This window comes from Nicotiana attenuata, chromosome 2 (assembly GCF_001879085.1).
Source record: "Nicotiana attenuata strain UT chromosome 2, NIATTr2, whole genome shotgun sequence".
Lineage (NCBI taxonomy): Eukaryota > Viridiplantae > Streptophyta > Magnoliopsida > Solanales > Solanaceae > Nicotiana > Nicotiana attenuata.
Window position 1 is genome coordinate 81,610,802 of NC_031990.1, and position 27,159 is coordinate 81,637,960.

At 38.3% G+C, this 27,159-nt stretch overlaps 1 protein-coding gene across 1 annotated transcript; it reads right to left on the reverse strand.

Annotated features, from left to right (window-relative positions):
* LOC109213817 (zinc transporter 2-like) lies at positions 2,260–14,772 on the reverse strand. Its single transcript, XM_019377655.1, has 3 exons — positions 14,296–14,772; positions 13,352–13,582; positions 2,260–2,907 (listed from the first exon to the last, which is right to left on the reverse strand). Exons 1-3 carry the CDS (start codon positions 14,666–14,668, stop codon positions 2,516–2,518), a joined length of 996 nt encoding a protein of 331 aa, XP_019233200.1. The 5' UTR covers positions 14,669–14,772; the 3' UTR covers positions 2,260–2,515.

Sequence of the window (27,159 nt, forward strand, 5' to 3'; positions counted from 1 at the left end):
GCAGAAGAACATTGAGGATTTTTGAAAGAAGAATGAAAATACACCCAGATCTGAAAATAAATAGCTCTCAAACTTGATTTGCACCAAAAAAAACAACCACTAATTTTGGAAGATTTTGAAGTTCGGGTCATTATTATTATGACCTTGGAGTCTCGAATCTGAAATTGGGTGTATCTTATCTGTGTGTTAAATTCTGAATCGTTGGCGCAAAATTGTTAAGATATTGACGAGTTGAATCATCCAATATCTTCTACTACAACTCGAGGCTTGGATAAAAAATCATAACAATGTAGCAGTTTGTTTCAACACTGTATAAATAGTGTATAATTGTGTATATGGATATACAAACACCTCTTATACACTATTATACATGTTTATACAAGTTAATACATTATTTACAGTAAGTGTAGTGTTGGATATTCTATGTTTTCTAGTGAAAATATTGTATAAGTGGTGTTTATATACACTTATACATTATTGTATAATTGTGTATAAATGTGTATATTTATATATAATGTTGTATAATTATATATTTTTTCAGTTTATAAGGATGTATATACGTTGTCAGTGTGTAAGAGCCTCTACGGAAGTTTGACACTTCCTTCTCTTCTTCTTTTTCGTGTATGTGCTGTAAGAAAAAGATTTTATACGCGTTAGAGGGATTCTACAATTCATTTATCAAGTTTTTATTTTTCTTTTATCCTGTTGGATTGCTTCAGCAATTGCACATAAAAGTGTTTGAATTTCTTACCTTCAGATAATATGTATTATTCAGGATTTTTGAGTTGCATTGTGGCTAATTTGCATTTTTTTATGAAATGCTTAATAATCAAAGTAAATCAAGAGAATGAAAATAACTGGTTGTATAAAGGGGAGCAATAACCGTAGTTGATTTTGTTAAATTAGTTGTCTTTCGGAAATTAGCCTATTATTTTTGGGCTATAGATTTGTAAAGTGGTATCTAGGCTATTATGTTGCAAGTCAGGTGTGTGAGTTGTATTTATGTGAAATTATCCCAATAATCTATATGTATCGGAGCAAAGTATAATCCACTAATAAGAATTATTTTATGAGGGAATTTTATCCATAAATACAATAAGTTTTTGGGTTCTAACGTATGTTTCTCCTCTCTGCCTAATTAGCAAAGACACCACTAATAGATGCCTTAGTTATAACTTATAACCATCGCCTACCACCATGATCGGAGGTGAATTTAAGATTTGAATTTTATGCATTGCAACTTTCTGAACCCATTATTCATTTAATTTCTTTAGTTCAAAACATACTATTTGTGCATATTTAGTGTTTTTAACACAACCAAGTATATTTCAACCTCTATAAGCGCTAACAGGATCTACTTTCTACTTTTCTTTAGCTTGGTATTTTCTGAAATTAAATAAGTTCTCGATTTTTTGTTTTTCTTTTTTTTCAAGTTCTCATGATCTCTACTTGTGATTTGTGAGCGAAGGACACATGCAACGAGACATTTATGTAAATTTCCTCATTTGTTGATAGCATAAGCTCTAGTGTCATCATGTGTCTCGGCTTATCTCCTTATGAGCTAATTTTTTGAGTTGAATTACGTTCGATGTCTATTCTCTTAATATGGTATCCGAAATAGGCATATTCCCTATTCTTGGTTTATATAATGTTGGACCCTCAATATTATGTTGTCCACACTCCACACTACCTTAGCAGTGGGAGACCGGTATCAACAACGAGGAAGAAACAGCCAAATGGAAACGAAAACTAACTATTGCTCTTGGCCCAGACAACGTCCTAGGCGTAGGGGAGATCGGAGCAACAGGGAACGCCTAGACGACATGGTGTATTAAAGTCTTATTGGTCGAGAGTATAAACTATAGTTTTTGTGATTTTTGACAATTCTCAATCGAACTAACTTTGACTTGAGTAAGGCTTATAGTCAGGGCGGGAGCTAGCCCATCGAATATGGGTTCGGCCGAACCAAGCCATTTTGGTCCAATTTATGTGTTTGTTTAACAAAATTCATTGATATGTCCAAATTATTAATTTAGAACCCAGTAACTTAAAAGAACTAGAACTCCGAACCCATAAGCATCAAATTCTGGCTCCACCTCTGCTTATAGTCCATTCTCTTAATAGTTCAAGAATGTTATTTTATTTGAGAAAATCTCCTTTTGCAAACCATCATTTTTTTTCCTTTCAAACTGGTTGCATATTGATGAATATGATTTGTGATAGCACAATAAATGAGAAAATCTCTGCTCAAGAAATCGGTATATAAAAACACAACAATTATTTTTATACTGAAAAAAGTACATCCACACATAATTGAATTTACAACACAACAATAAAAAAAAAACCAGTGTAATCCCCATGTGAGGTCTGGGAAGGATAATGTGTACGCATATCTTACCCCTACCTTATGGAGGTAGAGAGATTGTTTCCGATAACATAATTGAATTTCAAAAGAAGAAAAGACACAAAAAGATTAACAAATTAAAGCCGGTGAAATTAAAGAAAACGAATGATCTTAGTCCCATATCATGACTATAGCAATAGTCCCAACTCCTGAAAACACAGCAAAAAACTTGAAGAATTGAGTGTCAAAATAACATTTGTTTTGTGGCCTAAAACCTTTTAAAATAAGGTGATTTATTGCCACATATATGAAAACTCCACAAGCAATTGCCATGGAAATGGCATAAGTCCAATCTGCTGTTTTTCCTTCACTTGTAGCATCAATTGCAATTCCTATTCCAACACCTATAGGGCTTGAAATAGCAAAGGCAAAAGAGTAAGCACAAGTAAGTAGAAATGGCCTCTTTGGTATCATTCTTAGAAGTGCAATTCCCATTGCAATTGCTGCAAATATCTTGTGCAATGATATTGTCCATAAATTTCTCCATGCTTCTCCCTTTGTAGCTGAAACACAATTGAAGGAATGCAAATTGAATTTACGAATTTATTCATTGACGGTTTAAAGTATTTACACTATCAGATCACTTATTAGGTTTAAGTAATTACAGGTGAATTTTTATAATAGATAATAATTGGTAACCTGATAAAAGTAATAACTAACCTGTTATAAAAAATTATTAAAGTACATTGATCGTGCAAAAATCTTTACACGATCAGGGCATACCACTTATATACATATATTAGGGGTTTATGCTGCAGAGAAGTACATTACCAAAGAAGATCACAGAAAGTAAGTATGATTGCAAAAGCAAATATGAAATGAAACTAAAGAAGGTAGAACTCCTATATTATTTATCTTTTCCTCCATGTGAGTTCTTGGATATTCAAAGTTAATAACCATTCACAACAATAATAGTTATCATTTAAGATTTGTAAACATGCTCCATATCTTTTATATTTGGCTTTAAGAGAAAGCACATTATTATTTATAAATAGAGCAACTTCATAAAATTATTCTATGCGTATTGTCATTAGTCTTTGAAAGACTTTACCACATAAATGAGATTTTTGAGAGAGCATCCATCAAAAGGGAAGAGAGAAGAAAAAGGGTACTTTTTGCTGTAGATTTTTACTCCGATCAGCCATCTTCAAATTATGTTTTTCGATTCGCTTATGTTGGATCGGGCTAAAATTTTGAATGAGCATTTCTAACATCTTGATCGTTGATTTGAATGGTGAATATCGAATTTGGAGGCTTGTAACATCCATGAACATTTTAGATAATTGCTCCATATTTAGCGCTTGTATGTAGACAGTTTAAAGAATTTGTATAATCTTCTTATTGTTATAGTGGAGCTTTTTGAGTCTATTTGATCCTGTTATTTTTGTCTTCGATTCGGAAAAAAAATCATGTTAAAATTTGATTTTTATCTTTTTTTGTTTTCGGATTTGCTTCTTTTTATTATAACAATGGTGTAACGATTCGGCCGGTCGTTTTGAGAGTTAGAGTCCCGATTTCCTATTAACTGCTTCCCCCGTATCTTTTTATGCTATTGTGACTTGCCAGGAGGTTTTGTTTTGGTTTTTGAAGTATTTTGGGACACTTAGTCCCTAAATGGAAGTTAAAGTCTTAGAATTTGGATCGTAGTCGGAACGGTGTGAAGACGGCTTCGGAACAGAATTCCGTCGATTCCGTTAGCTACGTTGGATGATTTTGGGCTTAGGAGCGTGTCCGGATTGTGTTTTGGAGGTCTGTAGCTCATCTAGGCTTGAAATGGCAAAAGTCGAATTTTTGGAATTTTGGACCGGTAGTGGAATTTTTGATATCGGGTCGGATTCCGATTCTTGAAGTTGGAGTAGGTCCGTAGTGTTGAATATGACTTGTATGCAAAATTTGGGGTCAATCAGACGTGGTTTGGTTGATTTCGGCATCGGTTGTCGAATTTGGAAGTTTCAAGTTCATTAAGTTTAAATCGGATGATGATTTGTGTTTTTAGCATTGTTTGATGTGGGTTTGAAGGCTCAACTAAGTTCATATCGTATTTTATGATTGGTCGGTATGTTTGGTTGAGGTCCCGGGGGCCTCGGGTGAGTTTCGGATGCTTAACGGACTAGTTTTGGACTTGGAAAAATTGTAGAATTTCTGGTGTTTTCAGTTCTGGTTTTCTCTTATGCGATCACGTAGGGGAAGACGCGATCGCGAAGCTTTGAATTGGGCAGTCCCCTTTTTTGTTCTATACGATTGCAAGAGCTCCTCCGCGATCGCGATGTTTGCATAACTATTTATACGCGAACGCATAGCCCTTCCGTGTTCGCAGTGCTGAAAAGAGGAGGCTGGGCAGTGAGAGGATTTACTCTACACGGTCGCGTGGAGTGTTAAGCGATCGCGTAGGTCAGCTGGCTAGTGGTACGCGTTAGCTAGCATGTATCCACATTCACGTAGTATGTTTTTAAAAGGCTAGAACTTTTTTCTACGCGATCGCATGAGATGTTTAGCGATCGTGTAGTGTGAGCACCTGGGCAGAATATAACATTTCAAAAATGAGGGTTTGGCCATTTTTATCAAAACTTGAGTTTGGGAGTTCGGATTTGGATGAGATTTTGAGGGATTTTCAGAGACATCGATCGTGTAACGATTCTACACTTGATTTGATTATATCCCACTAATTTATCATTAATTTTAGCATTTAATTTCGGAGTTGGGGTGGAAAAATTGGGAAAAATTGAGAAAAAATTCTTAGGCCGACGTTTGGGGTTTTGATCGAGATTCTGCTATCGGATTTGAGTGAATTTGGTATGGTTAGACTCGTGAGTGAATGGGTGTTCATAATTTGTGACTTTTACCCGATTCCGAGACGTGGCCCCGGGGAGGCTTTTTGGGCAATTTTCCAATTTATTGCCTTAGCTTTGATTTCATTAGTTAGATTAGTTTCTTGTAGATATATTTATGTTATGTAATTGGTTTTGGCTAGATTTGAGCCATTCGAATTCGGATATTCGTGGAAAAAGCATTGCGGCGGATTGATTGAGCTTGGTTCGAGGTAAGTGGTTTGCCTAACCTTATGTGGGGTAACTCCCTGTAGGATTTGGTACTATTTGATATATGAGCGCCGCCTAAGTTAGGTGACGAGACATGGGCTATTTGTTGTAAAATTCCATTTTTCACTAAGTCATAACCTTTTTTCTCCTTGTTTGAACTACACTAGCATATGTACTATCCTGCTTAGATTAGAAAAGCATGCCTACGTGTTTTAACTGCCTATTTGAACTCTGTGCAGCATGTTTAGTGAAATTACCTGCTTTCTTTGATTTGAACTTAGTCTAAACTGTAAGTTTTCTTGTTGTGATTGTTGTTTATATTGGTTGAGCTTCATATTTACTTTGGGACTACGGAACGGTATTCCGGGAGATCCCCTGTACTGCATATTTACTTTGGGACTACGGAACGATATTCCGGGAGATCCCCCAGTACTGCATATTTACTTTGGGACTACGGAATGATATTCCGGGAGATCCCCCTGCACATTAACGTTCGGGACTATGGACGGTATCCCGGGAGATCCCCCTGCACATTAACGTTCGGGACTACGGACGGTATCCCGGGAGATCCCCTGTTGTTATCACCGTGTTCTGAGTTGTTTTTTTTCATTGATTCTATTCCTGTTAGATTTCCGTATTTACTTTTACTGTGATACTTCATTCTGTCTAATTTTATTATATTTATACCATTAGGGCCCTGACCTGATCTCGTCACTACTCGATCGAGGTTAGGCTTGGCACTTACTGGGTACCGTTGTAGTGTACTCATACCCTTTCCTGCACATATTTTTCGTGTGCAAATCCAGGTTCATCATACCAGCCTCCTCACTAGTTGCAGTCGCTGCTGCTCGTTGGAGACTTCAAGGTACATCTGCCCGCACCCGCAGATCCTCGGAGCCCGCTCTATCCCCCTCCCCCCTATGTTCATTTCTCTTTCTTTCTGTAGAGATGATGTATAGAATAGTTAAAACTTCTTAGTAGCTTGTGACTTGCAAGTTTCCGGGTTTCGGGTAATGTTTGGTACATTTCTGAAGTGATAATTATATATGCCGAGTGGCATTCAGTTGCTTATTAGATAATTGTCTGTTAGTAGTTAATGTTCATGCTTTTGTTTCATTTCCGCAATGTGTTAGGCTTACCTAGTCGTAGAGACTAGGCTCCGTTACGACAGTTCACGAAGGCAGAAATTAGTTCCTGACAAATGGTATTAAAGCCAAGTTATTTATCCGAGATTTTACATGAATGAGGCGAATATGAACAAGATAGAATGTTTAAATGCGAGCACGTATAATATTTGAAAAAGCAAGACGAAAGATTTGCTAATTGTGAAGAATATGTATTTGCCCGTCTTCGCAGCTCATAAATTCGAGTATGTGGCTGATGAAGATTAGAAATTCATAGATCAGCAAATTTGTGTTATATAAGAAAATGGGTCGAAGATAATATCTGTAAAATCATATTATAAATAAGACACATGCGAGATCCTTATGAAAAAGTTTGAGACACTTTATGCTTTAAAAACTGGCAACAACAAATTGTTCCTGCTAAAGCAATTGATGACTTTTAAATACAAGGAAGACAATCATATTCTTGATCATATAAATAATGTTCAGAGTCTCCTCCATCAACTGTCAGAAATGGGAGTTAATTTTGATGAGCTATAAGGATTTTGGCTTCTTAATACTCTGCTAGATTCTTGAAAATTTCTTCATGTTCCTTTGGCAAATTTAGCTCCTAGTGGAAAGTTGTCCTTCCAATATGTCAAGAGTGGTGTATTAAATGAGGAAGTAAGGATAAAATTCTAGGGTTCATCCTCACAGGCCGATGTTTTGGTTATAGAAGACCAGGAGAGAGATAAAGTACAAGATTAAAGAGTAGAGGTAAAAGTAAAACATATCAAGGTCCAAGTACCAGAATTATTCTTGCAACTATTGTAGCAAGAAAGGACATACCAGAAGGTTCTGCAATTAGTTGAAGCAAGACACCAGATAATGAAAGAAAGTTAACAATAACGAAAATAATATTGTTGCTATTATTTGAGATGACCTTCTTTTTGCTTACGACGAAAATATTATGAATTTGGTATCCCATGAGACGAATTAGATAGTAAATTCTGTAGTTACCTCACATGTTACGCCAAGAAAATATTTCTTTTCATCTTATACACATATTGACTCCTGAGTATTAAAGATCGGCAATACTAGTGCAGTTTAGGTGTTTGGCAATGGCACAGTTTGTTTGAAGGCTAATAATTAGTTCAATGTTAATTCTTCAAAATATCAAGTATGATATGGACTTCCTTCAAATATTAATCACAAAAGGAAGACCGGATGATGAAGGTTATAATGATGCCTTCTTTAATGGCAAATAGAAACTCATCAAGGGCTCGTTAGTTGCAGCTCAAGGAATCAAATCTTATGTATACGTGACACAAGGCTCTACTTTTAGTGACTCCGTAAATATGGTCGAAAGTGATACTTTATCATAATTGTGACACAAAGGGATGAGTCGTATGAGTGAGAGGAAGATTACGTGTTTGGCTAAGAAAAAATTACTCTCTAGAGTAAAACAAACAAAGCTGAAAAGTTGTGTCCATTGCTTAGCCGGCAAACAGAAAAGGATTTCATTTCATAGTCATCCTCCTTCAAGAAAGCCTGAATTATTGGAGCTAGCATACTCTAATTTGTGTGGTCCTTTTAGAGTGAAGTCAAAGGATGGTGCACTTTACTTTGTGACCTTCATTGATGATCATTCTTATAAGCTCTGGGTATTTTCTTTGAAATTCAAAGATCAAGTACTTAGCGTGTTTAAGGAATTTCAGGCCTTAGTTTACAGACAGACCGGCAAAAAATTAAAATATATTCACACTAATAATAGTGGTGAATATTGTGGAGTAAAACAAGCAAAGTTGAAAAGTTGTGTCCATTTCTTAGCCGGCATACAGAAAAGTATTTTCTTTCATAGTCATCCTCCTTCAAGAAAGCCTAAATTATCGGGGCTAGCATTCTCTAATTTGTGTTGTCCTTTTATAGTGAAGTCAAAAGGTGGTGCACTTTACTTTGTGACCTTCATTGATGATCATTCTTGCAAGCTCTAGGTATATCCTTTGAAATTCAAAGATCAAGTACTTAGCATGTTTGAATTTCAGGCCTTAGTTGACAAACAGACCGGACAAAAACAAAAATATATTCGCACTAATAATGGTGGTAAATATTGTGGGTTTTTTATAACTACAGTAGAGCACAAGGAATTCGTCATTAGAAAGCTACGCCTACGACGCCTCAATTGAATGGTTTGGCATAGATGATGAATAGAACTCTAGTTGAGAGATATGCTTTTTTTTCATAGCTACACTTTCAAATTCCTCTGGGCGAAAATAGTTAACACAGTTGCTTTGGATGGTGATGTCCCACACTGAGTTTGATTTGCCAAAGATATTTCTTATGAGAGTTTTAGTGTGCAACTCTTGTGTGCTATTACAATCGAAGCTAGATGTCAAAAACTAAGTAGTGCATATTCATCAATTATGATCAAAGATAATTTTAGGTATCGTTTCTACGATCAGTTGATAAGAAACTTATTTGAAGTCGCGATGCAGTGTTCTTTGAAGAGCGACTATAGAAGATATTGACAAAACTGAGAAGATAAATTTTGAGTAATGATGCTTAGTTGATGTTGATCCAGTTCCTATTATTAAGGCACCTATATTCATGAAAGAACCCAAAATAATAATAAAGATGATGATCAAGATCAAAATGATCATCAATGTGTAAATCCTATAGATGCTCTATGTGACGACCCGACCCGTCGTCTCATGTGTTACCGCTCCGTTTTTCCCGTTTATTGCTTCTTCATATTTCGTTATCGGTATGTGGTGTGTGAGAGTTGATTTGGATTGGTTTTGATAAGAAATGAGACACTTTGTCTCTTTAAGGAAGGCTTGTTTTGGAAAAGTCAATCGGACGTTGACTTACGAGTTAGAAGGTTCGGATGTGATTTCCGGTGATTCGATTAGCTTCGGGAAGTGATTTGTGACTTAGGAGTGTGATCGGAATTGATTTTGGAGGTCCGGGTGTAGAATTAGGCTTGAATTGGCGGAGTTAGTATTTTGGCGAATTCCGGTTGATATGCGAGATTTTGATCCGAGAGTCGGAATGGAATTCCGAGAGTTGCAGTAGCTTCGTTAGATGATTTTGGATATGTCTGCAAATTTTCAGGTCATTCGGACGCCATTGGTTGGGTTTTTGATCGAAAGCGCATTCCGGAAGTTTTTGAAGAACTTAGGCTTGAATTCGATGTGGATTGATGATTTTAGTGTTGTTTTGTGTGTTGTGATGATTGGAACAAGTTCGCATGATGTTTTGGGTTATGTTGGTGCCTTTGGTCGAGGTCCCGGGGGCCTCGGGATGATTTCGGATGGCTAACGGGGAGTTTTTGGAATTTCATACAGCTGAAGGCATGCTGTTTCTGGTATTCTCGCTTCTGCGGGTCTTGGACCGCAGAAGCGGAGCCGCTTAAGCGGAGCTGTGATCGCAGAAGCGGCGAGGAGATGGAAGGCAGGATCCGCATAAGCGAAAGAGCGGACCGCAGAAGCGGTACCGCTGGTGCGAAAGTAGAACCGCAGAAGGGGTTTTTGGAAGTTTAATGAAGACCGCAAAAGCGGAAATTTGGCCGCAGAAGCGGTCCCGCATAAGCGAAAGCGGGACCGCAGAAGCGAAAACTGGACTGTTCAGAAGGGTTTTTATTTAATATTTCATCCGCGAGCTTGGGATAATTTCCACCATTGTTGGGCGACCTTGGGAGCTTTTGGCGAGAATTTAAGGGAGTTTTGACTGGGAATCGATTAGAGGTAAGTCCCCTGACTTAAATACATGAGGTTATGATAGATGTAACATGGAAATTGGTTGAAATTCATTAAAAAGGGGTAAAACTAGGGCTTGAGTTTTTGATATTCCAAATTGGGATTTGATAGGTCATTTGAGCTGGGATTTGGGAGCTCTTGGTATGTATGGACTCGTGGCGAGACGAGGAATTCGGTAATATGAGTTTTGTAATTTTTCGAGAAGCGGGCCCGGGGCTCGGATTTTGCTAGTTTCGAGATTTCTGTTATTTCTTGGTTGTTTTCGATTGGGTATTTTTCCCTGGGCATATTGTAATGTATTCACTCTGATTTTGGTTAGATTTGACGCGCGTGGAGGCCGATTCGAGGGGCAAAGGCGTCGCGGGCTAGAGATTTTACCGGTTCGAGGTGAGTAACGATTGTAAATGATACCCTGAGGGTTTGAAACCCCGGATTTGCACCCATAGTGCTATATTGAGATGACTTGCACGCCAGACAGAGAGCGTGGGGTAGAGCACCGTTGGGGATTGTGACTTGGTCCGTCCCGGTTGTTGATTTTACCGCGTATTTCGCTATGACTTGTTGTTTTTCACTAGGACTTGGGCTTATTGCCATATTTAGGCTTATTGCCGACTGTTTGAACTCCCTATGAGCTATCATCACTGTTTTCCTCACTATTTGAAATATTATTTGAACTCAGTCCATTGTCATTACATTGTTTCATGAACTCAGCTATATTTTCACTCAACCTCGAGTTTTAACTGATATTTGAACTACTGTTTGAGCTGAGCATTATTGTTTTTTTACTGATGCCCGAGGGGCTTATGATTATTTTTGGACTGATTGAGGCCGAGGGCCATATGTGAGGATATGCTGAGTGATATGTGAGGAGGCTTTCAGGCCTCAAGTGTATTGTGAGGAGGCTTTCAGGATATGCTGAGTGATGTGAGGAGGCTTTCAGGCCTCAAGTGTATTGTGAGGAGGCTTTCAGGCCTCATGTTGATATGTACAGGCTTTCAGGCCTTATGTTGATATAGCGCTTGGGCTGTAGGAGCCCCTCCGGAGTCTGCACACCCACAGTGAGCGCGGGTACCCATCTAGAGCGGCTAAATTTTAGACATTGGTAACAATGACACTGTCATACGCGTTTTGGTCAGGTAACAATGACTGACCAGTCAGGTAACAATGGCTGACCGGTGGTAACAATGGCACTGAAACACGCGTTGGGTCAGGTAACAATGGCTGACCGGTCAGGTAACAATGACTCACTAGTAACGAAATTCGTGCCCGAGGGGCGAACTCTTATGTGTTCATCTTGCATACTTATTTGTATTATTACCTGCTATGCTGTGATATTTGTGCCCGAGGGGTGGATTTTCTGTGTTAATCAGCACTAACTATTTTGAACAGTTTCGTAATTATTGAAAGGACTATTTTCAAAAGAGATTTGAAATGAGCCGAAACATTTCTAAAGAATTCTCTGATTTCACTGTTTTCTCGGAAATTGTACCCAGCTTCTGTACAGCCCGTTGGTTGCTTTACGTGATTTCTTGCTGCTCAGTTATTATTTACTTCTATTACTCACTGAGTTGGAGTACTCACTTTACTCCCTGCACCTCGCGTGCAGTTGCAGGTATCGTTCACCCGGTAGCGGGTTATTAGCGGATTGAAGGTATTGTTATTGTAGCTGAGCAAGGTGACCGCCAGCGTTCGCGGCACCGGATGTTGTCTTTTGTTTTTCAAAAATTTTACTTGTATATATTTATTGGCCTGTAGTTGTGTTAAGGTTTCCTTAGATGCATGTGACTTGTGACACCCCGGTCGGGTAGTAATTAACAGTTTCTAATGCCATTAAGTTGTATCTTCTATTCATTTATGTTTAATAATTGTTAGTGAAACGATTTGGGTTAGTTGGCTGGCCTTGTCTTCACGAGAGGCGCCATCACGATCGGGTATGGGAATTGGGTCGTGACACTCTAGTTGATGATGTTGTGGCTGAACAACAATTAATTCTTGCTCAGGTAACTACTTCGAATGATCTTAAAACTTTTGTTAGAAAATCTACAAGGGAGAATTAAAAATCCACACATTATTCTCCTCATGAGTATGTATTTTAACTTATATGGGAGAACCACAAAGTTATGATATATTAAGCCATGTAAGATACTCACAAAAAGCAGCATGTATAAGCCATAAAAGATCAGATAAAGTCACTCTATAAGAATGACAAATATGAGTTAGTGAAATTGCTGAAAGAGAAGAGAGCTTTATCCAACAAATGGATTTTCAAAGTAAGGCAAGATCAACATACTTCTACGCTTAGGTACAAGGCGATGTTAGTTGTTAAAGATTTTGGACAAAAGAAAAAAGTAGATTTTGATGAAATTTTCTCTCTTGTTGTGAAGATACCTTCTATTCATGTGGTTCTGGACTTAACCGTAAGTCGAGATTTAGATGTTGCAAAGAAGACTGTCAAGATTTCTTTTTTCATGGTGATTTAGATGAGGAGATTTACATGGAGCATCCTAAGAGTTTCGTAGATAAGCATGTTGATAAGCTTGAGTTTTGCAAAAAAAAAAAAAAAAAAAATTGGCAAGCATGAAACTTGGCAATAATTGTTGTACTTGAAGACATATTTGGCTGGTTGGTTGGAGGGGGAGTTTGTTGGACTATTGACCATTGTCTAGCCCAAGGTCCAATGGCCTAATTCTATTCTGTTTTAATTCTCACTACTATTTAAAATTAGATTTTTGTTTTTATTCCTATTTGTAGTTAGTTTTTGCTTTAAGAGAAAGCATCACTCATTATCTATATATAGATCAACTTTAGAGAAATTTTTTATGCTCTTTGTCTTTAGTCTTTGAAAGACTTTAGCACATAAGATAGATTTTCGGAAAAGCATCCATCGAGAGAGAAGTAAAAGTGTTCTTTTAGCTACAGATTTTTACTCTTACCAGCCAGCTTTAAATTATATTTTTCAATTTATTTTTATACTACAAATAAAGCAAGAAAGTCAAAATTTTCAATTCCCAAAATTCATATACTAGTAGGAGTAGTTAATTTAATTACCTGATACCCCAACAGCAATGCCTTCAAAAATAGAGTGAAAACACAATGCAAGAATGAGAAGTATTGTGTCCCCAAGTGAAGTTGTCTTGAGAAAAGGATTTGCTTCCCTATGTCCCTCCTCAGTATTATTACCTGACCTTCCTTGTTCTACTTCAACTTTGGCCTCACTTGATTCATGACTCTTTGTCACAAACATGATAATGCAGTCACTAAACATGGTGAGAAGGTAGCCTGCCAAAAAAATGCAGTTTATTAGAATTACATAATGAAAAAAAATTCACATATTTTATCTAATTGCAAGTCTCTCATTCTTGTAATCAATACAGACTTATAGCTTGTTTCTTGACCAAAAGTGCTTTTTTTCAAAGTTAAGGTGTTTGGCCAAGCTTTTTGAAAAAAAAAATGCTTTTGAGTAGAAGCAGAAGCAGTTCCTGAGAAGCAGAAAAAAATAGTTTCTCCCCAAAAAATCCTTTTGAGAAAAATACACTTAGAAACACTTTTTAAAAGCTTGGTCAAACACTAATTGTTGCTCAAAAGTGCTTTTCAAATTGATTAGCCAAACACAAACTGATTTTAACCAAAGTACTTTTTTTTAAAAGCACTTTTGAGAAAAGCACTTCTTAAAATAAGCAGATTTTAGAAGCTTGGCCAAAACATGCATTAGGTAAAGATCGATTATGATGGAAGAATAAGATCCATATATGTGATTCGACTAATTAAGAATATATTTTAGTCTTAGAGAACTTCTAATGTTATTCTCATTATCATTATTATGACTATTATTTATATATATTTATTTAACGTATTTTTCACTTTTATTTTATTTGGTATGCCGACAATTGAAATTAAGCTTAAATGAAGAAGTGACATATAGTCGTCCCCAACTTGTTATTGCTGTATAATATCTATTTTTAGTAGCCAAAAAAAAAGTAAAAGAAGGCAACCTGCAGAAGCCAACATGAAGGAAAAGGGGTACTCTTTCTCAGTAAGTACAGCAAAAGTTGCAGCAGAATCACTCAAGAAATGCATCAAAGAAGTCCCTAAAAAAACACCACCAGCAAATTGAGTCCCTAACAATAGAAAACTCTCGTTCCATCGATAAAAATATGGCGAAACTCCACCAGCAAATGTGCTCACGAACATTATGATCAAGCAATAAACTTTAACAAGAATCAATCCCTTTGCGCGCAAATTAGTATTCTCGTTATCTGAATCATGATCAACACCACCATGACCATTGATAGTGAAAAATTGTAAGAACAAGAATAGAGCTAGGGTTAAAAGAGTAGTTGACTTGTTGATTAAAGCCATGATCATTTTCTTGTTATTGTGTTGTGCTATGAAGTTAGTTATGTTAGTTAAACTTCTATAAGAAGAAGGTATAATTAAACTGAAAATTTTGATGATAGTATTTTTGCAGTACAAATTTGACTTTGGATGAGATTGTAGTACAAAAATGTTTGTACAAAACTGCAGATTGGCCTGGCCGGCTTCTTAGGAGTTGACCACTTCATGGATATTGTAAATTATATTGAGTAACATAGGGCGGTGCATAATTTGGTAAATACCGAATTATCGTACCGAAATCGAAGATTTTGGTATTCAGTATTCGATATTTTGGTATTCGGTATGGTATTTGGTTTAAGTTTTTAAAAAAAATTAGTATTAGGTATGGTATTTGGTATTTTAAAATGAAATACCGAAATATCGATACTGTACCGAAATACATATTATATTACACAATACACATTTTATTAATTATGACTTAAATATAAGAAATCTAAAACTTTACTTTCCTGTATTCTCTATGTTCATCAATTAACTCTAAGTAAGCAACAAGATATTTCTCTAAGTTTTCTCTCTCTAGGTTGGTATTTACTGGTTTTAGACAAAACTTTTGTCAACAAACGTTTTTAGTTTTGTACTTTTGAGTACTTTAATTAAGAATATTACCGTCTATGACTCTATCTCTAGTTAGTATTCACACCGAATAAATCGAAGTTACCGAACTGAATAAACCGAAACCGAAAGGAGAAAAATCGAACCATACCGAATTTAATTAGGTACGATATTGATATAGCATTTTACGAAACCGAATACCGATAATACCGAACTTAAATATCTAAATACCGTACCGTACCGTACCGACCGATGAACACCCTAGAGTAACATCTACCCAGAAACTAAATAATATAGCAGTGCCAATGTGGTGAACATAAACTTCTATGATGTTTAACATATTAGTGAAAGGGACACGGGCGGGCGGACCCTAAAGCAAGTGACACCTTGTTTGGATGGTTGTTACACATCGTTCATAATGTATCGTATCGTATCGTATTGTATTGTATTGTACTGTATCGTTTGATGAATACAATGTTTGGATAGATCGTATCGTTTGTTGTTGATTCATGATATCACACACCAGCAATATGAAAAATAAACTGACAATATTATAATAAAAAATTATGATACGTGGTAAATTTATTATATAAAAAGGTAGGGCAAATAATAAAATCAAATTATTTAACAATAATGAAGGGTGAGATGAGAGAAAAAGATAAGATAACGACGCAATCACACCAAATTGGTCGTTAAATAAAGTGGCACATTTCGTCGTTACGTAACGATGGACTTAACGATACGGCACAATAAAATTTAAGTAACAATCAAAACAAATATCGAATTTAAAGTAACAATACGATACAATACAATATGTAACAACCATCCAAACAAGCTGTGAAGCACTTACTTTAGGCCCTATTTCTCTATATATTGCAGTATTTTATTTATATAATTATTTTTTATTGTTGATAAATTTATTTCTTTATTGTCATATATTAATTTTTAATAACTCAATTTCTTCCACTAATTAATATAACCAAAATAGTTTTCTGTCAATCGTATTTTACGTTTTTACTGAATTATATTTCTTTATTCATTAATTAGTCACATAACTATATCTAATAATCTAACTTATGATTTATTTATTTTACATAAATTATACTCTCTCCGACCCAATTTGTATGAAAGTGTTTGACTAGATATGGAGTTTATGAAATAAAGGAAGACTTTTGAAACTTGTAATTTAAAACAAATAATAGAAATTTGTGGGCTAGAAATCATCTCATTAAGGGTAATGTCACGACCCTAAAACCGACCCGGTCGTGATGGCGCCTATCGTGAAACTAGGTCAGCCGACACAATTCCCAAAACAAATCATTATTTTATAAGAGTCATTTTTAAGCCATTAATTAACAAGGAATCTCATAATGTAAGTCTAAGTAACCAGTGCGAAATAAATACACAAGCCCGACATCGGGGTGTCACAAGTCACGAGCATCTACTAAGGTCTGAATACAACAAAGAGTCTAAAAATATATACTAAAAACACTCTAAGAAAGATAAGAGGGAGAAGAGCAGGGCTGCGAACGTCGGGCAGCTGCCTTGCTAACTCCGATGAGCCTGCCACTGAGTAATCAACACCCGCTACCGGGTTCAGAAATACCTGAATCTGCACACAATATGCAGGGAGTAATGTGAGTACGCCAACTCAGTAAGTAATAAGGGTAAATAAAGACTAAGCAGTAAGAAAACACATAATTCACGTCATAACACCACAGTAAGTACAGGATATTTTCCAAACAGGATAAAAATCAAGTCATCTCGTTAAAATCAAATCTCACTAAAAATCCTTTGAAATTGTCTTTCAACAACCTTTCAAAACGAAGTGATAAAATAGTGAGTAAAAGTAGTGAAAACATGATCCGCCTCTCGGGCAAAACTCACTCGTATACAGCCCCTCGGGCAACATAAATCACAAACGGCCCCTCGGGCAAAACATGTATCATCAACCGCCCCTCGGGCTTAATATCAACAGAACCAGCCCCTCGGGATACCTCACAATCACTCGTAATCGGCCACTCGGGAAACAACATAACTCAAGATCAGCCCCCGGGCAACATCACATCACTCACACCAGGTACCTGCGCTCACTGGGGTATTCAGACTCCGGAGGGGCTCCTACAGCCCAATAGCTATAACAAGCCATCTCGTGGCGTAAATCAGTCAGGCCCTCGGCCTCATAATAACAAGCCACCTCGTGGCATAAATCAATCAGGCCCTCGGCCTCACAATATCATGAATCGGTGACAACCTGTTGCGGCTTGCAGCCCGATTCCACAAGATCCTCACAACACAGACCTTCGGCCTCACTCAGTCAGAAACCTCACAAGCCACTCGGGCTAACAGCAAAACAGGGCGTTCAGCCCAAAATATCATTTATAGTATCAAAATTGAGTAAGGCTGCGTTATGAAATCAGTAAAATACAGCATGACTGGGTACAAATATTAAGTCAAAACAGTGAGGAATAGTAGTAAAAAGCCCCTAAGGGTTCAAACAGTTGGCACGAGGCCCAAAATATGGCATTCAGCCCAAAATATAGTAATATTGTCCAAAACACAATAGTATCAAATAGTTTTCAATCAATATGCGACTTAATAGTCGTACGGGACGGACCAAGTCACAATCCCCGACAGTGCACGCCCCCCATGCTAGTCATCTAGCGTATGCGTCACCTCAAAGTGGTGAAACGATACGAAATCCGGGGTTTCATACCCTCAGGACAATATTTACAATCATTATTTACCTCAAACCGGTCCAAACTCTATCCCGCGATGCCTTTGCCTCTCGAATCGGCCTCCAAATGCTCCAATCTAACCAAAATCAATATTATATCATTAATACACGCTAAAGAAACAAAGCCCAAGCAAAAATAATCAAATCAACTCAAAATACCGAAATTGGCCAAACCCGACCCCCGGGACCACGCCTCGAAATTCAATAAAAATAACATCACTAGAATTTCTATCCTCCGACGAGTCTATACATACCAAGAACATCAAAATCGGACCTCAAATGGCCCCTCAAATCACCACTCAAAGCTCTCCAAAACTCAAGCCCTAACCTTCAATCTTTTTAGCCCTCAAATCCCAAAAATTTCATGCCTAATCGGTTAGAAATCACCATAGAATCGAGTATTGAGTTCAAAAACATTACCTTCCAAATGTTACCCCTTGAATCCCTCTTCAATTCCTCTGAAAAAGCTCCAAATCCGAACACAAATGGTGGAAAAATGACCAAATTTTGCGAAGGCCTCTATTTATACTTTATGCCCCGCAAAACCGCACTTGCGGTACCAATGACGCACCTGCGGTCCGCACCTGCGGATAAATCTCGCTTCTGCGGATTCCACTTAAGAGAACCAACTTCCGCACCTACGCCCCAGGCCTCGCACCTGCGGGCTCGCAGGTGCGGTTAAATCATCCGCTCCTGCGGCTGCCTCCACACACCTGCGATCATCGCACATGCGGTCTAAATCCGCAGGTGCGGAAACAACAGAAGCAGCAATTTCTGCAACACAACTCCAAGTCCAAACTTTCCGACAACCACCCAAATCCATCCCGAGGCCCTCGGGGCCTCAACCAAACATGCCAAAAAGTGACGTAACACCATTCGAATTTTTTCCAACCTTCGGAAGACACAAAACAACATCAAAACACCCTCGGTTCAAGCCTAATAAACCCAAAACTTTCGAATTCCGCTATCGATCAAAAAGTCTATCAAACCTCATCCGAATGACCTGAAATTTTGCACACACGCACCAAATGACACAATAGACCTACTCCAACTTCCGAAATTCCATACGACCCCGATATCAAAATTTCCACTACCAACCGAAAAATGCCAAAACTCCAATTCCGCCAATTCAAGCCTAAATCTACCACGGACCTCCAGATCACCTTCCGGATGCGCTCCCAAGTCCAAATTCACCTAACGGAGCTAACCAAATCATAAAAATCTAAACCCGAGATTGAATACTAAAAAAGTCAAAACTTGGTCAAACCTTTCAAAATTCAAATTTGAAGCTTCAAGCTGAGAATTGTTCTTCCAAATCTGTTCCGATTATCCTGAAAACCAAAACTGACGATCTACATCAGTCATAATACACCCTACGGTACTAGTCCTGCCCGAGAACTGGCGAGCGAAGTGCAAATTCTCAAAACGACCATCGGGTCGTTACATCCTCCCCCACCTAAACATACGTTCGTCCTCGAACGTGCCCAGAGTTGTTCCAAAAGTCAACAAATCGTTGTATAACCTTACCATGCACATACCCGGGGGTGATACCATGTCACTCTATCCCATATAGGCCCGATAGCACAACATAACTGAAATTTCACAATCCAACCTAGCCCATTAACCTTGGAACCAAATTTCCACTTCCGAAATTATCTATAAGATCAGAATCTCACATCTATACCCTGAATAAGTCCGAACAGGTTGTACCAAACCTATATCCGTAGCCCAAGATGTAATCACATGATATACCACATAACTCAATCACTCGTAGCGATAACTTCTAATCACAACAGCTGCTCAAAACAACCGAATACTGATAATAAACCTCTTATCAATTAAAGCCTCATTCCAACACTTTCGTATACTACCAATGATGAATGAAACACGCAGCAAGTCATAACCATTCCCCGGATCAACTATTCATGAAGCTTCCTCTCCTTTGGAAAGGACCATAGCAAATTTCTAGAGAAAATCTCACTTTATACTCATTAATTTCAAACTATTTACCCTTTAATGCCCATGCCCAAACTATTTACTACTCCTACCCATGGCCCCCAAACTATTTACCCGCACTTCTTCTTCCTCATTTTACCCACGTACAATCTAGCACCTTCAACTGATTCTAACTCAACACCTTCTTAATTTTCTTCAATTTCCTCTTCTTCTTCAGCTGACAATGCAACTTCTTCTTCGTCATCATCTTGGACAACCTCAACTCCATCAGATACAGAAGCACAAGTGCTCAAAAAGATTGAAGAGCGATAAAGAGAAGAAATGGGGAAATGGGCTTTGAGTTTTGTTGAGTTTATCTTGAAGTTGAAGTGAGTATTATAAGTACTTAAGGAAAGATGATCTACTAAGAATTTAGGCTTTTGAGTGAAGAGATACAGTGAAGAAGTAGAAGAAGTAGATGTTGTAGCAGCAACAGAGAAGCAAGAACCTGACATTTTTTGTAGCGAAGAACCATTCGGGGTGATGCTTCCATGGTCCTACCATTGTTGGGCTTGAAGCTCAATTTTATTTTTGAAGATTTCTTGTTTGATTCAAAGTGGGTGCTGTTAAATATTGCTTATAGTACCTTCTGGAATTTCATTTTGAAATTTGATAGCGTTTGGAGCTGATTTGAGGTGATTGACATCGAAATTTTCAGTTGAAAATCGAAGAAGAACACGGCTACAATATACCGCTACGGTATACAATATGCTGTAGGAGTATATAGCTATACTGCAACACTATACTATTATAGTTTACAAAACAGTATACCGCTATAGTATACTAATATACTATAGGAGTATATAGTTATACTGCAACAATATACTATTATAGTATACAATATATTGTTATGGTATACTGTAATAATATGCAAGATACTGTAACAATATGATGTAATAGTATACTTATTACCCGTAAATTCACTTGTCATTTCCCTTTTAATTTGTTTTAAGCTTTTACCCAAGCGTGAGGGGCAAACTGAAAATGCAAAAAAAAAAAAATTATAGTATGCTATATGATGTAATGATATACTCTTACAATTAAGTCCTTTTAGAATTTTAATTTTTTTTTGACAACTGATATTATTTCAGTTTAATAATTGAATTAAATTTTTTAACTCTTTGCGTACAATTGTATACCCTGTTGGTATAAGTATATACTATACCGGTATCATATGTTAGTTAATATTTTTTTGGTTGTATTAACTACATTTAATTGGTACACAATTTGATTTTTCTTTAGTAATAATATAAAAAAAGAATAATAAAAAATAGTGAAAACAGTAAATGAAATTAGATTATGAAGAGAAAAAGAATATAAAAAAACAGAAGTTAAATAAAATTAGAAAAGGAAAAAAGAAAAAAAAAATAAGAAGAAAACGAGAAAAAAAAAAGGAGAAAAGAAAAGGAGCATAGAAATAAAAAAGAATTGGAGAATAAAGAAAAAATTCCCCACAAAATCTACTACGGGTAGGAAATGTAATTAGTTTATGGGTAGGAATACAAATGGGTAGACAAGGGTAAATAGATTTATTTTTGTGGGTAACTGTGTCAAAACCCCAAATTTCTAAGCCGAATCCCGATATTATCCTTCCAACCGGCTGAAATCGAATCCGATAGTACTTATTCTAGATCTCGATGACCTTAGCTCATCCAACACGACTATTCTAGTGACATGACACATCGATATAATCTAAAGCCACAACTAGTGCAACCCGCGCACCAGTAAGCAACAGTCCAAATATACTCAAATCATGGAAAAACGACTCAATTGAGAGAGTTGTACCGCAAGCTCACCAGTACCACCACCACACAATGCTGAGAACCCAGCACACATCGTAGAACCAGAACATATGAATCTAACCCGAAGGATCATACCTCCACATAACTTCGCTGCAATGCGCGACCCTATCCAAACACTGGTCCACATGAAACACCTCAAGTCACTATGCTCAAACTCATCAACCACACAAAAATTGATGTCTAGTACCAAAAGAAAATCATCATAACCATGGCGAAGCAAATGACATAACATCACACAAACCCGAAAGGACACAACTGATACGTCTTCCACCGAGCAATACCCACTACTATTCTCGCTCGAATTCCACTATGAGACCCCAATAGAACCGTACCATATGTGCCTATAACCCACAAATCATAACGCCTCGCAACACGGAAAGGTAACTCATAGATCACTCCAGAACACTAATAAGCTCAATAACAATCGAATCAACACATCCCTCAACAATAGCAACTCGGAGTCAACAAGACGACTCGATGCAGAACACACATCCATATAGGCCTACCAATGAACCCCCTATCAAGGAGTTCCTGAAGTTGCTCCTTCAACTCCTTTAACTCCGCCGGTGCCATACAAATCAATACCGAAATCAACAACCCTATCCGACGACATGCCCGGCAGCAGGAAACACATCCGAAAAATCCTTCACCACCGAAACTGAATCAATGGTAGGAGTCTCTGCACTGACATCCCTCACGAAGGCTAAATAAGAAATACAACCCTTCCCAACCATCCGCTGGGTCTTCAAAAATGAAACCCCTTACTGGAAACATAATCCGTCGAACATCGCCACTCAATTTGTGGCTTCCTCGGCATAGCCAACGTCGTAGTCTTAGAGTTACAGTCCAGAATAGCACGACACGGAGAAAACCTATCCATACCCATTATCACATCAAAATCCATCATGCAAAGCAACAAAGGACCCACTCAGGCCTCCAAACCCCCCAATAATCGCCACACAAGACCGATATACACGGTCCACAACCACGACATAACCCGTTTATGAGAACTCCCAGTCTCCAAATCCATAAAGCACATGAACCATATCTGATACCAACTCCACCGTCTGAATATATAACAAACCTCTAATACCCAATCATTCCACGAAGGATACTTCTATAATTCTTCTGTGCCACCAAGCAAACTTGAATATCAGCAATCGATCAAATAAGAGAGTGCCGCAATACCAGTGAAGTATCATTAACTCAATCACATTGCCCTTTCTGAAATGTATACCCTCATCAAGCCACACCAATTAGTAATATTATTTGCCTAATCATCTGAAACTACCCGTGTTGCGTAAGAACTTATGTCCTTCCTAACAGAACTGAACCGTGACCTTACACACGCAAATCTCAATCCTGCACAACATACCGCATATACTATGCCATCCCATGATAAATATGAGAACTTCATAATCCATTCTGAGCCACAAGCAACTACATACTACACTAGCCAAGAACTTTCCATTTGATCTAATCTAGAAGAAAATTGTTATACATCACATGCTTCTCACGCCAGCAGAAAATATACATCTCAAACCGTGGTAGAAACCATCCAGAAATCTCCGAATTCCATTTGCACAAAACCAAACCTTCAGGACTGAATCCTTCTAACTCAACCAAGCTACGTAGGTCACCAACACCCAAGAGCAATGCCACGAAACACCTGTAGAAACTCATTACCGCATAAGCACATAAAGAACTAATCATATCCCTTACTATGCCGATCCGACCTATTACCAAGCTGTCCTACTTATCCAAGTTCCTCTTGAATTACCTTCCAATTGATACTTCTCCTCACCATAATACCGCAATCCTCGACCCAGACTCACCACACGAGACCCTAACATAAAACCACATCGTCTAAGGCTCATAAGCCGCTGAATACTCTCTTAAATATCCCCAAAAGCACCAGATTCCAAATACTTACCCTGAAGAGACTTCCTGCGAATCTAAAGCCATTAACTTTACCTTCCTGATATTGATATATAGAATCAATGATGATGTGGGATGCCACAAGGCTCGACACCCTCCAACGTAAACCTCAGTTCTAGCCAAATACACATCCTGAAGATCTCCAATTATTACATGTAATTCTTGAATTCCTTAAAACCATTCACGGGAGTCATCCACTCTACTACGGTTTCAATTAAACTGATCAAATGGACCGAACGACCCGTGCCCCATTAGAACATGGAAGTAACCCCACCTTAATGCAACCAAATGAATTCCTGCTCTATGCACCGTACATCATTCACCAATAACAACTCAAGTCATTCTGTAATTCTCATACACCCATAAAGCATAACATAACCTTTATTAAAATTTCCTTTACTCGAGTTATTCTCGATCTCAACCCCTACAAGCCACAACTTATTCACTGGTATACCTCAAACTAAAACCAACACAACACATAACCGTGCCATCAAACTAATCAATAGCAGACTCCCCCACTTGGCTCAAAGCCATAGCTCAAAACACACAAAACTCACAATGCCCATACTCTACTACTGCTATAATACCATGTTGAGATGAAACTGGTTCCTTCATAAGCTCGTGCAACACAAACCATCCGGTACTTCAAATCATCTGCAAATCTCACATTCATCCCTGTAACAGTCAAGACAACTCCCATACGCGATCCAAACTCAAACTGCAACGCATATATTTCATTGGTAAAAGAGGTCTCCCAACAAACAACATAAGGATCACACAAACTTCAGAACACTCCGCAGGAGATAACCCACCTGCTTCGCCTCAAACTAACATCTCTTTATAACCTTCCACCGTCATAAACATCACACAATCACTTAATCTTCCTGAGTCTGAACTCGTATCATAACGTGAAATCTACTTCACTCCCTAACTAGACAACATGAAAGGATCCTTCAACACACCCACAACTCGGGCTATACATCAAATCACGACGGAAATCAAGTACCAGATAGTTCTTTCTACCCTCAAACAGACCCCTCTCGTCACATTCAAATCATATGAACACATCTCGCAGTCACAACATACTCATCACGTAGATATCCAGTCATCACTTCCACAAATAGGGACACTATCGAATATATAAATCCAAAAGCATGTGCTCACACAATTAACACCCTAGTGCTCTAGCTACAGGCAAAGCACGGCCTCAAGTCCTCCAGACTGGTCCAACATCAACACACAGAAATCATATCTCGCCCCTCGTTCAGGGAATCACAAGCCGTCGATGCACAATTGATACCGAGCGCTCATGCGCGCATACGAACTCGTGGAAGGAATTCAAAGAGTTACATTTCAAGCTTAATCAAGGTCGCACGATAAGAATTCAAGAATGTGGGATTTTTCCTAAAGGTTCTACAGCCTCCCAAGGACAAGTACAGACGTCTCCATACCGATCCGCGAGACTCTACTAAACCTGCTCATGACTCGTGAGACCTATGTAACCTAGGCTCTGATACCAATTTGTCACGACCCTAAAACCGACCCGGTCGTGATGGCTCCTATCGTGAAACTAGGCTAGCCGACACAATTCCCAAAATAAACTATTATTTTATAAGAGTCATTTTTAAGCCATTAATTAACACAGAATCTCATAATATAAGTCTAAGTAACCAGTGCAGAATAAATGCACAAGCCCGACACGGGGTGTCACAAGTCACGAGCATCTACTAAGGTCTGAATACAACGAAGCGTCTAAAAATATATACTAAAAACAGTCTAAGGAAGATAAGAAGGAGAAGAGCAGGGTTGTGAATGTCGGGTAGCTATCTTGCTAACTCTAATGAACCTGCCACTGAGTAATCAACACCCGCTACTGGGTTCAGAAATATCTGAATCTCCACACAAGGTGTAGGGAGTAATGTGAGTATGCCAACTCAGTAAGTAATAAGAGTAAATAAAGACTGAGCAGTAAGAAAACACACAATCCACGTCATAACACCACAGTAAGTACAGGATATTTTCCAAACAGTATATACAGCCCCTTGGGCAACATAAATCACAAACAGCCCCTCGGGCAAAGCATGTATCATAAACCGCCCCTCGGGTATAATATCAACAAAACCAGCCCCTCGGGCTACCTCACAATCACTCGTAATCGGCCCTTCGGGCAATAACATAACTCAAGATCAGCCCCTTGGGAAACATCACATCACTCACACTGGGTACCCGCGCTCATTGGGTGTGACGACCCAACCCGTCGTCTCACGTATTACAGCCCCGTTTCCCCCATTTACTGCTTCTTCATGTTTCATTATCAGCAACGAGTGAGTTATAGTTGAATTGAATTGGTTTGGATAGGAAATGAGACACTTAGTCTCTTTAAGGAAGGCTTAAGTTGGAAAGGTCAACCGGACGTTGACTTATGAGTTAGAAGGCTCGGATGTGATTTCCGGTGATTCGGTTAGCTTTGGGGGATGATTTTTGACTTGAGAGTGCGATCGGAATTGATTTTGGAGGCCCGGTGTAGAATTAGGCTTGAATTGGCGAGGTTAGTATTTTGGCGAATTCTGGTGGATGGGTGAGAATTTGATTCGGGGGTCGGAATGGAATTCCAAGAGTTGCTGTAGATTCGTCAAGTGATTTTGGATATGTGTGCAAATTTTCAGGTCATTCGGACATCGTTTGGTCGGGTTTTTGATCGAAAGCGCATTTCGGAAGTTCTTGAAGAACTTAGGCTTGAATCCGATGTGAATTGATGATTTTAGCGTTGTTCGATGTGCTTTGATGATTGGAACAAGTTTGAACGATGTTATGGGATATGTTGGTGTTTTTGGTTGAGGTCCCGGGGGCCTCGGGGTGATTCCGGATGGCTATCGGGATGAAATTGGAGTTGAGGAATTGCAGGTTATAGCTGGTATCTGATATTTTCGCTTCTGCGGAAATGGACCGCAGAAGCGGTTCCGCAGAAGCGTAATGGTGGTCGCAAAAGCGGTCAAGAGCTGAGTAGGGTAGTTCCGCAGAAGCGGAACCTTTTTCGCACAAGCGAGCCCGCAGAAGCGGACGGGCGATCACAGAAGCGATCTTGGTCTATAGATGGAGTTCCGCAAAAGCGGAGAATATGTCGCAGAAGCGGCCTTGGTTTTTAGTGAAATTCCGCAGAAGCGGAAAATGAGCGCAGAAGCGGTATCGCGGAAGCGGGTGTGGGGACCGCAGAAGCGGAAACCCCTGGAGCCAGAAGGGTTTTATATTCATTTTTGTTCCGCGAAGCTTATGTTATTTCCACCATTTTTAAGCGAGCTTGAGAGCTATTGGACGGAATTGAAGGGGGATTTCGACGGGTAATTAATGGAGGTAAGATTTCTGAACCTAAAACATGATTAGTATGTGAAATTAACCTAGAAATTCATGGAATTAAGCCTTAAATTGATGAACTAGGG

Bases quoted from the DNA above. Each gene is read 5' to 3' on its own strand.
- LOC109213817 (XM_019377655.1), bottom strand. From the start codon at position 14,668: ATGATCATGGCTTTAATCAACAAGTCAACTACTCTTTTAACCCTAGCT. The intron at 13,583-14,295 runs GTTGCCTTCTTT...TTTTTTTGGCAG, and splicing joins CTTCATGTTGGCTTCTGCAG to GCTACCTTCTCACCATGTTT. The intron at 2,908-13,351 runs GTAATTAAATTA...ATTGTGTTTCAG, and splicing joins CATTGCTGTTGGGGTATCAG to CTACAAAGGGAGAAGCATGG.